At 43.7% G+C, this 13,765-nt stretch overlaps 1 protein-coding gene across 1 annotated transcript in view; it reads left to right on the forward strand.

Moving 5' to 3' along the window:
* Positions 1 to 13,688, forward strand: part of LOC110523506 (protein Niban 2) — a 39,310-nt gene extending 25,622 nt beyond the window's left edge. Inside the window, exons 7-15 of the mRNA XM_021602258.2 lie at positions 842 to 957; positions 3,710 to 3,814; positions 6,141 to 6,303; positions 9,321 to 9,508; positions 9,715 to 9,870; positions 10,165 to 10,284; positions 10,583 to 10,690; positions 10,854 to 10,965; positions 11,186 to 13,688. Of these exons, the coding sequence (XP_021457933.2) occupies positions 842 to 957; positions 3,710 to 3,814; positions 6,141 to 6,303; positions 9,321 to 9,508; positions 9,715 to 9,870; positions 10,165 to 10,284; positions 10,583 to 10,690; positions 10,854 to 10,965; positions 11,186 to 12,144 (2,027 nt within the window). The 3' untranslated portion in view covers positions 12,145 to 13,688. The remainder of the gene's footprint in view (positions 1 to 841; positions 958 to 3,709; positions 3,815 to 6,140; positions 6,304 to 9,320; positions 9,509 to 9,714; positions 9,871 to 10,164; positions 10,285 to 10,582; positions 10,691 to 10,853; positions 10,966 to 11,185) is intronic.
* The last annotated feature ends 77 nt before the right edge of the window (positions 13,689 to 13,765 follow it).

Consider the following 13,765-nt stretch of genomic DNA (forward strand, 5'->3'; position numbering starts at 1 on the left):
CCAGTCTGGTGTCTATGGTACAGGCTGGTGGCAGTCAGGACTTGATGTAAGCAGCAGGAGTCCATGGCCCATCCAGCCTGGTGTCTATGGTACAGGCTGGTGGCAGTAAAGACTTGGTGTAAGCAGCATGGGTCCATGGCCCATCCAGCCTGGTGTCAATGGTACAGGCTGGTGGCAGTAAAGACTTGGTGTAAGCAGCATGGGTCCATGGCCCATCCAGCCTGGTGTCTATGGTACAGGCTGGTGGCAGTCAGGACTTGGTGTAAGCAGCAGGAGTCCATGGCCCATCCAGCCTGGTGTACTGGTGTGTGGGAAATGTTTTTCTGGCACTTGTTAGGTCCCTTAATACCAATTGCGTAACAAACATTTCCAACACATGTAAGGCAAGTGGGGGTTGGGTGGGTGGGTGGTGGGGGTCTGCCCTGGTTTTAGATGGATGTACCTAATCAACTGGCTTGTGTGTTTGCGTGTTGTGTATTCTTTGTATACATGCTGTGGCACTCTGTCTCATCCGTCAATCCATATGGCAGACCGAGGCAGGCACATCCGCTTGTGGCTGTTCAGTTCATGGCCACACTTCTCAACACACTCACTTTTAGACGGTGTCACAATACAGAGACCTTAATAGAAACAGATCCTCATTTCAGGATCCCCTGATTTTGAGTGCTGGTGTATTTTCACCACATAAACCAACCCACACGGTGAGTGCCTACTTCCTGAAAGTGAAAGGGAATAGATTTTTCAAATTTCTCTATCACCTTTTGGACAGACACATGTCAAACACCACCACTGCAGAAGCTCCAACCTATCCAAAATGTGTGCTCTCTGGTGCCCCCTCCAGGTCTGTCAGAGGAGTGCAGGGTGCAGACCCCGGCCTTCACAGATGCGATGCGACTCCACAGGCAAGCTCAGGGACACTACGGCACCTGGGACATGATGTGTGGAGGGCCACCACAGGTGAGAGGAACACTATGGAGCTGGCTCTAGCTCTTGAGGACTTTGTTACATTTAGTCAATCTCGTTTCATTTGAATGTATTCTGAATTAGTGATGCTAACACCTTACAGTATATGTACTGTATTCAAGATTGCTAACCAAAGTTCAGGAGCAATCTTACAGCAGGTCATTCCCGGCCTTAGCCAAACCTCTTGAGTGGTCAGTGGCCATGATGGATGTCAGTCAGGCAGCCGGTCTTTATTTCACAGCTGTTTGTTGAGGATTGACTGTTTATCTGAGAGTACATGTGGAAGGAGAAAATACTCTTCCCCTGAGAAAACAGTGTAGAGAACATGTTGTACCTCAGTGTAAAGGAAATAGGGTGCCATTTGGGACGGGACACTGTTACTCTGTGAAGTTCTGAAGTGATCACACTTACTCAGTAGAAATGAGACACTAAACTTTAAAGGGGTCCAAGTGTTGGGCATTAGACAGTAGGTCTGCATCTGAAATGGCACCGTATTCCCTCTATAGTGCACCCTAAACTGGCCCTGGACAAAATTAGTCCACTATAGGGAATAGGGTGCTATTCGGACAGGCACCCAAGACTTATCATGTCAATATCATGGCCCTGTGTATACTGAACAAAAATATGAATGCAAGATGTAAATTGTTGGTTTCATGAGCTGAAATAAAAGACCCCAGAAATGTCCCATAAGCACAAAAAGCTTATTTCTCTCAAGTTTTGGGAACAAATTTGTTCACATCCCTGTTAGTGAGCATTTCTCCTTTGCCAAGATAATCCATCCACTCCACCTGACAGGTGTGGCATATCAAGAAGCTGATTAAACAGCATGATCATTACACAGGTGCACCTTGTGCTGGGGACAATTAAAGACCACTCTAAAATGTGCAGTTCTGTCACACAACACAATGCCACAGATGTCTCAAGTTTTGAGGGAGTGTGCAATTGACATGCTGACTGCAGGAATGTCCCACTGAGTTGTTGACAGATAATTTAATGTTAATTTCTCTACCATAAGCTGCCTCCAATGTCGTTTTAGAGAATTTGGCAGTACGTCCATCCGGACTTACAACCGCAGACCACATGTATGGCAACATTGTGAACAGAGTGCCCCATGGTGGCGGTGAGGATATGGCATGGGAAGGCATAAGCTCCAGACAACGAACTTTAATTGCATTTTATCGAAGGCAATTTGAATGCACAGAGATACTGCGACGAGATCCTGAGGCCCATTGTCGTGGCCTGCATACTCAGACATGTCACCCATTTAGCATGTTTTGGATGCTCTGGATCGACGCGTATGACAGTGTGTTCCAGATTCCGCCATTATCCAGCAATTTCGCACAACTTTGCCATTGAAGAGGAGTGGGACAACATTCCACAGGCCACAATCAACAGCCTGATCAACTCTATGCGAAGGAGATGCATGAGGCAAATGGTGGTCACACTAGATACTGACTTGTTTTATGGTCCACTCCCCTACCTTTTTTTAAAGGTATCTGTGACTAACAGATGCATATCTATATCATGTGAAATCCACAGATTAGGGCCTAAATAATTTATTTCAGTTGAATGATTTCATTATATGATCTGTAACTCAGTAAAATTAGAAATTGTTGCATGTTGCGTTTTATGTTTGCTCAGTATAATAACAGCTGTCCTGGAAGGACTTAGTAGTGTGTTTCATGCACCAGAGCATCACAGGCATCCTAAAATATGAACTGTACCTCACCAACACAGTAGTTTTATATGGACATCTATGCTCCAGGAAAACATCTTCTGCATGTCATGTATATCTAGCCACTTTGTTCAGCTCCAATATGCTGTCTGGACCGCATTGAGACGGTTATTCAATTAGGTCTAAAGCAGAGTGGTCCAAGTCAAGCCCTGGTCCAAGCATATTCAATTAAAACACATGGTTATGGTTTTGTAATCTGCAGCCAAGACCACTGCACGTTTAGATGATACTGACTGAATGCTGTGTTTTTAATATTTAGATCTTATTTATACCCTGTATTATTTTCCATTTAATGGAAATGGAGAACTGGCCCTCTGACAAACCCACTCCCAGCAGATTTATGCATGTTGGGCTTCTTTGGAGTGTGTGAGTATTTTACTGCATTTTAGAGAGAAAATAGTATTTCATGGAGTTGTGGGTGCTGAGATTAGGGAGACAATACCATAGCACTGAATACATATGATATTCCAGTTTTTAATTCAGTTGACTTTTCACAGAACAGTCTATTACACGCCTTTAAACTATTTGGTGTTGTATTGTATGGTACCTTGTATTGGGAACGGCACCTTACTCATACATTTAGTTATTATTATGTTTTGTAGAGGAGCCACATAATGCTGTTTCTCATTGTAGTGGTTCAACATCACTGCCCTCTTTCCCACTTCCATGGACTCGTGTACTAAATCCTCAGAATCACACACCACTCAACCCATTCATATGGGTGACTCAGAAGCTGTTCCTGCACTCCATAGGTTGAGTTGTGTGTTTGTTGCCGTTTGAAGTGTCACAACTGACACAACACCATGTCATTTTCTCTGTTGTGGAAACACCTGACTCAAACAACAAGGCTTCTCTGAAGTCTTATTCTTTTAATTAATGCCAAGTTTTGCCAACCACTAGTTACTCCTCTGGGTTATTTATAGAGACACCTCCTACACACACTTTAAAGAGTGTTTAAGTGATAATGCATAAAGTGTTTGCTTTTGTGTGTGTGTGTGTGTGTGTGTGTAGATCCTAGCCAACCTAGTGATGGAGACCCTCCATCCAGAGTTGAGGAATCTGATTGGTCCTCGTCTAAAGGGGAAGATTCAACAGCGACAGAGGAACTGGATGCTGGTGAGTTGTTGTCCCTCCTACATTCTGCACTGTGTTCTTTCCTAGAACCTGGAGTTTCCCATTCAGTTTTTCCCATTCAGGTCACATAGTCAGGAAAACTCCTGAACCTACCATTCCTAACCACATTGCTGATTGAGCCGGCGTCCCAAATGGCACCCTATTCCCTACAGAGTGAATTTACACTATGATAGATTCCCGAGAGCAATCGGAAAAACTACCCGCGGCTAGATGTATTACAATAGTGTAAAGACTAGAATCTTGATTAATTTTTCACATCTCTTACGCCACCTCCGCGTGTGAGACTGCTCCCGCCAAGCAGTTAATGTAAACAAAATAGTATCCAAGAGAAATGTTTGCTCCTATAGTAAAAATCTTAATAGCAGAGCAATGTTTTTGAAACAGCTGAAATGTATAGACATTCACCTTATACTTGAGACTTGTTTTATAGATATTTTACCTGGAATTGCTGTAATAGCCTGTTACTCTCAAATTGGTCGCTGTAGCTTTAAGGGAATCTCAGAACACGGCAAGCAGGAACTGCAAGCAGCAACTCCCCAGTGAATTACCAACATTTTCAGGCACAATGAAACATTTTTCATGTAATGATTTGCATGATATTGGTCAAATGAAGCCTGGTTTGTTGTAAGTTAACTTCAATACGCTAAAGTTGTAGCTAATGTAAGCCTAAAAGATATCTATCTACAGTGGCAAGAAAAAGTATGTGAACCCTTTGGAACTACAGGGATTTCTACATAAATTGGTCATCAAATTTGATCTGCTCTTCATCCAAACAATGAGACGAGATTGGAGAATGTTGTTTAGAGCTGCCCTGCCCTATAAAAAACACTCAAAGTTTTAGTTTGCTATTCACAAGAAGCATTGCCTGATGTGAACCATGCCTCCAACATAAGAGATCTCAGAAGACCTAAGATTAAGAATTGTTGACTTGCATAAAGCTGGAAAGGGTTTACAATAGTATCTCCAAAAGCCTTGATGTTCATCAGACCACGATAAGACAAATTGTCTATAAATGGAAAAAGTTCAGCACTGTTGCTACTCTCCCTATGAGTGGCCGTCCTGCAAAGATGACTGCAAGAGCACAGCGCAGAATGATCAATGAGGTTAAGAGTAATCCTAGTGTCAGCTAAAGACTTACATAAATCTCTGGAAGATGCTAACATCTCTGTTGACAAGTCTACGATACATAAAACACTAAACAAGAATGGTGTTCATGGGAGGACACCACAGAAGAAGCCACTGCTGTCCAAAAAAAACATTGCTGCACATCTGAAGTTTGCAAAAGTGCACGTGAATGTTCCACAGCGCTATTGGCAAAATAGTCTGTGGACAGATGAAACTACAGTTGAGTTGTTTGAAAGAAACACATTAAACACTTGCTGTGGAGAAAAAAAGTCACACACCAACATCAAAACCATCCCAACTGTAAAGTATGGTTGAAGGAGCATCATGGTTTGGGCTGCTTTGCTGCCTCAGGGCCTGGACAGCTTGCTATCATAAACTTGGCAATTCATTTTTCCTTTGATCAAGACATTTTGCAGGAGAATGTTAGGCTATCTGTCCACCAATTGAAGCTCAACAGAAGTTGGGTGATGCAACAGGACAACAACCCAAAACACAGAATTAAATCAACAGAATGGCTTCAACAGAAGAAAATATGCCTTCTGGAGTGGCTCAGTCAGAGTCCTGACCTCAACCGATTGAGATGCTGTGCTGTGGCATGACCTCGAGAGCAGTTCACACCAGACATCCCTAGAATATTGCTGATCTGAAAGTTTTGTGAAGAGGAATGGTTCAAAATTCCTCCTGACCGTTGTACAGGTCTGATCCACAACTACAGACAACGTTTGGTTGAGGTTATTGCTGCCAAAAGGAAGGTCAACCAGTTATTAAATCCAAGGGTTCACATACTTTTCTCACCCTGCAGTGTGAATGTTTACACAGTGTGTTCAATAAAGACATAAAAATGTATCATTGTTTGTGTAGTATTAGTTTATGCAGACTGTTTGTCTATTGTTGTGACTTAGATGAAGATCAGATCAAATGTAATGACCAATTTATGCAGAAATCCAGGTATTTCCAAAGGGTTCACATACCTTTTCTTGCCACTGTATGGTTCAGCTAATGTCACGGGCCCGGGTCAAATGGTCCTCATCCCAAATGGCACCCTAAATAGTGCATTACATTTGACATGCCTACATAGTGCACTAGTTATGGGCCACAGTCAAAAGTAGTGCACTATGTAGGGAATAGGGTGCCATTTGGGATGCAGTGTGTGTGTTCAACCTCTCTCTCTCCCCCTCTACAGATCTCTGAGGCGGTGTATAAGCAGGTGTTGTCTCAGACCCAGGCTCAGTATGAGGCTTTAGTCCAGGCCTGTGAGGTTCAGACATCCCGTCTAGACACAGTGTTACGCACAGATATGGACCAGATAATCACCTCCAAGGAACACGTCAGCGGCAAGATCCGCGGTGAGAGACATGCACACACGGAACCCATAGAAAACACTCCTTACTGATATGTAGACTTCATCCCAATCGGGACTAAAAGAGACCCTAATCAAATCACACTGTGTTAGTTCTCTCAACAATTGTACTTCTGCAGTCTTAGCGTCTGTAATGTCCATTGTTAGAGTGCCTACTATTTGTCATTTGTAGTGGTTTTGGTTTGTTGTGTACAGAGCGAAGGGCTTATTGGCACAGTAAAGCAGTAAGACCAGTTACTGGCTACATCCCAAATGGCACCCTATTCTCTACATAGTGTACTACTTTTGACCAGAGCCTTATGGGCCCTGGTCAAAAGTAGTGCACTATATAGGGAATAGGGTGGCATTTGGGATGCACACATTGAGTAACACTACAGTATTAGACTATGGCATCATGTTACTAGTGAATTTCTATGGACAATTGCCACCAGAGGGATCCTGTACTGTAACTGACCCTCCCTTTCCCTCTCACATTTCAAACGTCGACTCTGTTTCTTTACTCTCTCCCACTTTCTCTCTCTCTTCCCTTACTCCCATCTCTTTCTTTACCTCATCTTAGCTCTCTCTCTCTCTCATGCTCTTGTCTGCCTGCTTGTTTTAACCCTAAAGCATCTTTCACTATTTTATTCTAGCAGCGTCACCATTCCACCTGAAAAGAAAAAGGGCACTTTTTTTTCTTTCTTGTGATTTGTTTCCCATGGAGCCAGTGTTGAAGGACTGCATTCCTTAGATGTCACTGGAGTCCAATGTTCACTTTATACCACTAGTACACTTCAGACCGGGCTCAGGGCTCACAGGTCCACTATGTGATGGAGGAGCGGCATCTATTGAGGAACTTTAAATGTCTTTCAACTTTCGATTTGGTTTAACTTTGGACCAGAGCAAACTAACCAGAGCTAGCTAACAGGCTTGTGTGTGCAGAGCAGCACTAAAATTAAAAACACGTCTTACCTTTTTGTAGTTCATAAATCCAATGTGAAACGTGATAACTATAGTATCCTTAACTAGCATTGAAAAAAGTTAATACATTCTTTTAAACATCTCTCCCTAATTTCTGAATCAGGCTTGCAACGTTGTCAGGAGGCTACAGTAATCTATGTAACGTTGTCAGGAGGGTACTGTAATCTATGTAACGTTGTCAGGAGGCTACAGTAATCTATGTAACGTTGTCAGGAGGGTACTGTAATCTATGTAATGTTGTCAGGAGGCTACAGTAATCTATGTAACGTTGTCAGGAGGGTACTGTAATCTATGTAACGTTGTCAGGAGGCTACAGTAATCTATGTAATGTTGGCAGGAGGGTACTGTAATCTATGTAACGTTGGCAGGAGGGTACTGTAATCTATGTAACGTTGTCAGGAGGGTACTGTAATCTATGTAACGTTGGCAGGAGGGTACTGTAATCTATGTGACGTTGTCAGGAGGGTACTGTAATCTATGTAATGTTGTCAGGAGGGTACTGTAATCTGTAACGTTGTCAGGAGGGTACTGTAATCTATGTGACGTTGTCAGGAGGGTACTGTAATCTATGTAACGTTGTCAGGAGACTACAGTAACCTATGCTTCAGTGTGGAGGGGCAGGTAACCTACACACACACACACACACACACAGTAGCAAAGATTTCCAGCTGGCAGGCAGACGCTGGAATACGTTTCTGAGTGACGGAGTGAGGGCTTTGCGTAGGCGCTTTGTTAAAATTTTTGTGTGACTGGGAAAAAAATGCCCGGAACGTAAAATAACGTTATTAACCAGTTACCATGCTTATAAAATAACGTTATTAACCAGTTACCATGCTTATAAAATAACGTTATTAACCAGTTTCCATGCTTATAAAATAACGTTATTAACCAGTTTCCATGCTTAGAAAATAACGTTATTAACCAGTTTCCATGCTTATAAAATAACGTTATCAACCAGTTTCCATGCTTATAAAATAACGTTATTAACCAGTTTCCATGCTTATAAAATAACGTTATTAACCAGTTTCCATGCTTATAAAATAACGTTATTAACCAGTTTCCATGCTTATAAAATAACGTTATTAACCAGTTTCCATGCTTATAAAATAACGTTATTAACCAGTTTCCATGCTTATAAAATAACGTTATTAACCAGTTTCCATGCTTATAAAATAACGTTATTAACCAGTTTCCATGCTTATAAAATAACGTTATTAACCAGTTTCCATGCTTATAAAATAACGTTATTAACCAGTTTCCATGCTTATAAAATAACGTTATTAACCAGTTTCCATGCTTATAAAATAACGTTATTAACCAGTTTCCATGCTTATAAAATAACGTTATTAACCAGTTTCCATGCTTATAAAATAACAGCTTTGTTCCGGAACAGTATAGATCACTTTCGTTTTCGGTTCGAGTTCTGTTCCTCAAATAATGTCATTATTTTTAGTGTTCTGTTCCCTGAGCCTGTTCCCACCCTTGCTTTCCTCCGGACTTTTCAGTCTGATGCTTTTGGGTAAGCCGAGACAAGGCTTTGTGGAATCTAACTTTAAATTATGAAACGCCAACCGCGTACCTTTGTTCGTCCTCTGGAGTTGCATGCCTTTCTTTGTTTGCAGAAATACATACTTTTTCATTAAACGTTAATCAAATACCGCCACTGACTTTTTCCTTGTTGAGATTCAATTGCCACATGCGCATTTGCGCTGAGTTGAAATCTTAGAGCAACACCAATGAGCAAACAGTTGGTGGTTGTATTTGATTAACGTTTATTAGAAAGGTATGGTTTCAGCAGAGGCACGTAACTACAAAGGGGGCCATTTCATAATTTGTATTTTTTTAAAGTATTGACCTTGGGCGAAACGATGCAGTCAGAGCTAGATTCCACAAAGCCTGGTCTCGGATCCACTCCATTGTGTGTGGAGTTTAGGCTGCTAGGTAATGCTCTGGGTAATACTGTGGTCTGGAAGTGTGGGTGTTTACTGTCTACAGACCACCAGGGTGACTAACAGTACTCCCCAATGTCTCCCCACTCTGTAGCTCTGGTGTTGCCCAGGGCAGGGCAGCTCCTGCGGGGCAGCGTCCAGCCCTTCCTCAGCTCCATCCTGGAGGCCCTGATGGAGCCCACCAGCCGAGGCTTTTCCGAGGTCCGAGACGTCTTCTTCAGAGAGCTGGTGGAGGTCAGCAAGAACACGCTCAACGGAGGGGGCAAGGACAAACTGGCGGAGGTGAGTGGACCACCGGACTGGACACACCAGAGGGGTTCGCAGGGACCCTGGGGGATTGTCTTTGGTGCCAAGTCCTCATCTCTCTGTCTGTCTGTCTTTCACCCCCACTCTTTCTCTCGCTCCCCTACCCTTTCTCTCACTACCTACCCCCACCTCTTTCTCATTCGTTCCCTCTCTCTCCGTCTTTCCCCTCGCCCCTCTCTCAGCACATGGAGAAGATCTCTATGCTGGCGTTCCACCCGGTGAAGATGCAGAGCTGCTATGAGAAGGTGGAGCAGCTGAATCTGGAGGGACTGCAGCAGAGGTTTGATGTGTCAAGCCCCTCCGTGTTCATCCAAAGGGCTCAAATCCTCATGAGAGAGGTGAGACCTTAACCCACAAATCCCACCATCTAGTAGGCATAGTGGGCATGGATGTGCCCTGCCACACCAGACTACCAACACTTTAGTTTTCTGAAGCTCTGATGCTGTGTTCATAACAAAGTGGGAAGGTGGTAATTTCTAGTTGTGAAGTAGTAAATACGAGTTGTATGCATTCACGTGTTTTGAACTTGTTGAGAAATGCTAATTGGCTAATGGCAAAAAAGTGTGTCAACCATAAAATAAAAATATTATTCCCCCCCCCTCATCACTTATGTCCTCTCTCCTCTGTAACAGCAAATGGATAATGCTGTGTACACGTTTGAGCATCTGCTCCACCAGAGTCTGGAGGGAAAGGTCCAGGGAGGAGAGGACCTGTGTAAGACCATCCACTGCTGTCAAGACAGAGTTCTTAAGGTTCGTTAGTTAGTCTGAGGGTGGATTAGGATGAAGGCGAATGACTGGATTGATTGAATGGATGAATAGATTCGCCCTCAATACGGTTGCAAAATTCCAGTTACTTTCCAAAAATTCCAAGGTTTTCCCGAAATTCTGGTTGGAGGATTCAATATTTCCCACCTGATACCGGGAATATTCCTATCAGGAGGCTGGAAAACCTGGGAATTTGGGAAAGGTTATGGAATTTTGCAACCCTTGCCATCACAGATCAAAGAGTCTAAGGTCTTGTGTCTTTATCCCTCTCTGTCCCTGTCAGAAATATGACTATGACAGTAGCACGGTGCGTAAGAAGTTCTTCAAAGAGGCCCTGCTACAGATCATCATCCCCTACATGCTGAAGCAGCTCTCTCCCTCCTTCCATCTGGTGAGGGTCACTGAATATAGTGATACCCCTCAGTCTTTAGCCACCTGTATGGAACCCTATAACCTCTGGTCAAGAGTAGTGCACTATATAGGGACTGGGGTGCCACTTGGGACGTTGTCTATGTTAAGTGCATTCGTCTGTAACCTCATCTCCTACCTCTCAGGACCTCCCTCGCTTCCAGGAGTTGATCTTTGAGGACTTCTCCCAGTTCATCCTGGTGGAGAACGTGTTTGAGGAGGTGGTGCTGCAGTCTGTCACCAAGGACATCATGATGGGTGAGTGGTGGACACTCATGGAGACACTGGCCTGGCATAGACTAGATAATTGGAGAGTCCTTCTATGCCCATATTCACAAAGCATCTCAGAGTACTGAACAAGATTATATGGTCATCTTAGATCAGCAGTGCTATTCTGAGGTGACTGTTGATATGGCCCTGATGTAAATGTGATACAAATGGACTGTTAGCATGGTAGTGATTCTATGTTTGCCTACAGCTGTGAAAGAGGCGGCGGTCCAGAAGAAACACAACCTGTATAGAGACAGCATGATCCTAACCAACAGCGACCCCAACCTCCACCTGCTGGGGGAGAACCCCTCGGTGGACTGGGCCACCCAGTTCAGGGGTGGGAATGAGGAGCCTGAGGGGGCCCTGGGAGGAGGCGGCCAGTCCAGCAGGAGGCGTAGGCAAGTGGTCTCCATGATCCAGCTGGACGAGATGGGTCCACTGCCCTACGAGTCATGCCTGGAGGTGCCGGGGGTGGACTTCATCCCCGAGGAGGGAGAGATTGAGGAGGTGGAGGTTAAAGCTAAGGAGCCCAAGGAGCAAAAGACCCCCACGGAACCTGATTCTCCAGACAGCGTGCAGGAGATCTGTTACCACAGCAAACCAGTGGTGGAGATGATGGTCTCAGCTTCAGAGGAGGACTTAGCTCTTCTCACCAATGGGACAGGGACGCTGACGCTGGAGGATGGGAAGGAGGAGGAGGTGACACTCATCACCACCGTGGTGGAGGAGATGCACAGGAAGTCACCACAGTGGATGAGCGCCCCACAGGAAGTGAACGAGCAGCTGGTAGAAACAGGAAGTCCATACCAGGAAGCTGAGGGGGGGCTTCAGGAAAAGGGGGAGGCAGCTATTGAAGGCAAAGGGGAGGAAGACGAGGCGGCCATCAAGAACGCCATACAGGAAATAGAGATAGCGGTACAGGAAGAGGATGGAGAGAGGATAACTCAGTGTGCCGTAGACTCTGACGCAGAGCTGGCCCCGCCATTGGTCGACTCCAGCCCCTCGGGGCATGATGACGGAGGCTTCCAGCCGCCTACCAATGAGGCCTTGAATGAGGGCAAAGCTCAGCCAATCCTGGATGCTCTGAAAACAGAGGACACTGTAGTCGACCCAGGAGAGGTGGTGGTGGTTTTAGAGCCGGGAGACACTGCACTTCACAACAAGTGAGACCGGGGAGGACTTCACTGGGAAAACAGCAGAAGGCGAGACAGAAATTGTATATAAGATTTTGAATGGGAGGACAAGGGAGCAAAAAACCTTTCATTTTAGTCTGTGTTAACTGATCATTCCTGACCCCTCAGCATTGTTTTTCTGGTTTATATTCCGTACAGTCACATCTACAACAGTGGCCTATTTAACTGTGACTTCCAACCTCTCATCTGGAGTCATGTTTGTTCAAGTTTAATTTCTCTTAATTGTACATTTTATTTTACTCTATTCCTCAAGCTTGTGTGTGAGACACTGAACCCCAGGTATCTGCTGCATTATCCTTAGATTGTGTGGTCACTAAGGAATTTAAATAATTTAAGTCAGAATTGGATACGGGATGTGGGGAGAATTGTGGATGCAGAAGATACACATTACACTACAGAGGCCTATCTGCAAGGGCCCTAAGGATATGTTCAGAGATGCATAACTATGGTTCATGGGCAGTCACACACCCACTGGTGTTACATGTCCTTTTATTCAGCAGTAGGGGGCACTGTAGGCAGGCGGTTGACGCAAACAGTCTGGCATGTCATCCTACTGAAATGGACATTGTTGTGTATAACATATCATTATAGAGATGTAGCTGTCATTGTATTCAGGGTCTGGGAGCACTGCTTTTTAACATGTTTTTACATTGACTTAAAAACGTGTATAAAACCAGGCAGACATTTTGTCTTGAATAATTGTATGTTGGGCCTCCTTTTCAACCATTATTTTATTATTTTCACAAGTGGCCTTATTGTTTCAACACTATCTTTTTACAGTGCATGACTTGAGCATGAAATGGCACTTGCTTATGGACTTATTTTCTATGTATGTTAGTCCAACCCTTTAGTGTGAGGGGAGCTGCTCAAATGGTAGCAGTCACTACAGTCGTATTATAGATGCTAGAGGTCCCATGTCGGCTACAGTGCTACTGAAATGCCACCGTCATAATTATGATGACAGTTGTTACTAAAGGGACTTTCTCTGCTGATAACTTTTATTGACTGTGACGCATCAGCAGAATCTCATTGAGATAGAATGCTCAGTCTGCGTGTGGGAGGTCTGGATGACTGACAGCAGGCTATGCACCTTGTCATGAAGAGGCCTCTTGTCAGTCTCTTCTGGCCAAACAAAGGGAATCATGGGAAAATAACCAAGTAATTTCCCCCACTCTTTTAAATGAGGGAAATCAAATGTATTATTTCCTAAACTATCAATGCTATGTTTATGGAAACTGTATATTTGAGGCACATTGTTCTTAAATCAGACTTAATCCGTTTGTGGCCTTGAGAATATTTCCATGTAATTCCAGGACTTAAAGGGTTAGTTCACTCAAAGTGCTTCAGTTTCCTTCTTCTTATTTATGACACATACTGTGTGGTGATCAATGCACCAGCCTCTGCTATATTCTTATTTTATATGTAAAGCTCCATGCAAGACCTTTTATTGATTGTGTTTAGCTATATGTATGACTGGGTATAGTTGTATGGATTAATAAATAAGTTGATTTTATGGTTTTCCTATTGAGCATCTGTATCTCTACACTAAAATGCATTTTCAAATCAATTAGATCATATTTGATTTTCTGAAAATT

Source organism: Oncorhynchus mykiss, chromosome 5 (genome assembly GCF_013265735.2).
Source record: "Oncorhynchus mykiss isolate Arlee chromosome 5, USDA_OmykA_1.1, whole genome shotgun sequence".
Lineage (NCBI taxonomy): Eukaryota > Metazoa > Chordata > Actinopteri > Salmoniformes > Salmonidae > Oncorhynchus > Oncorhynchus mykiss.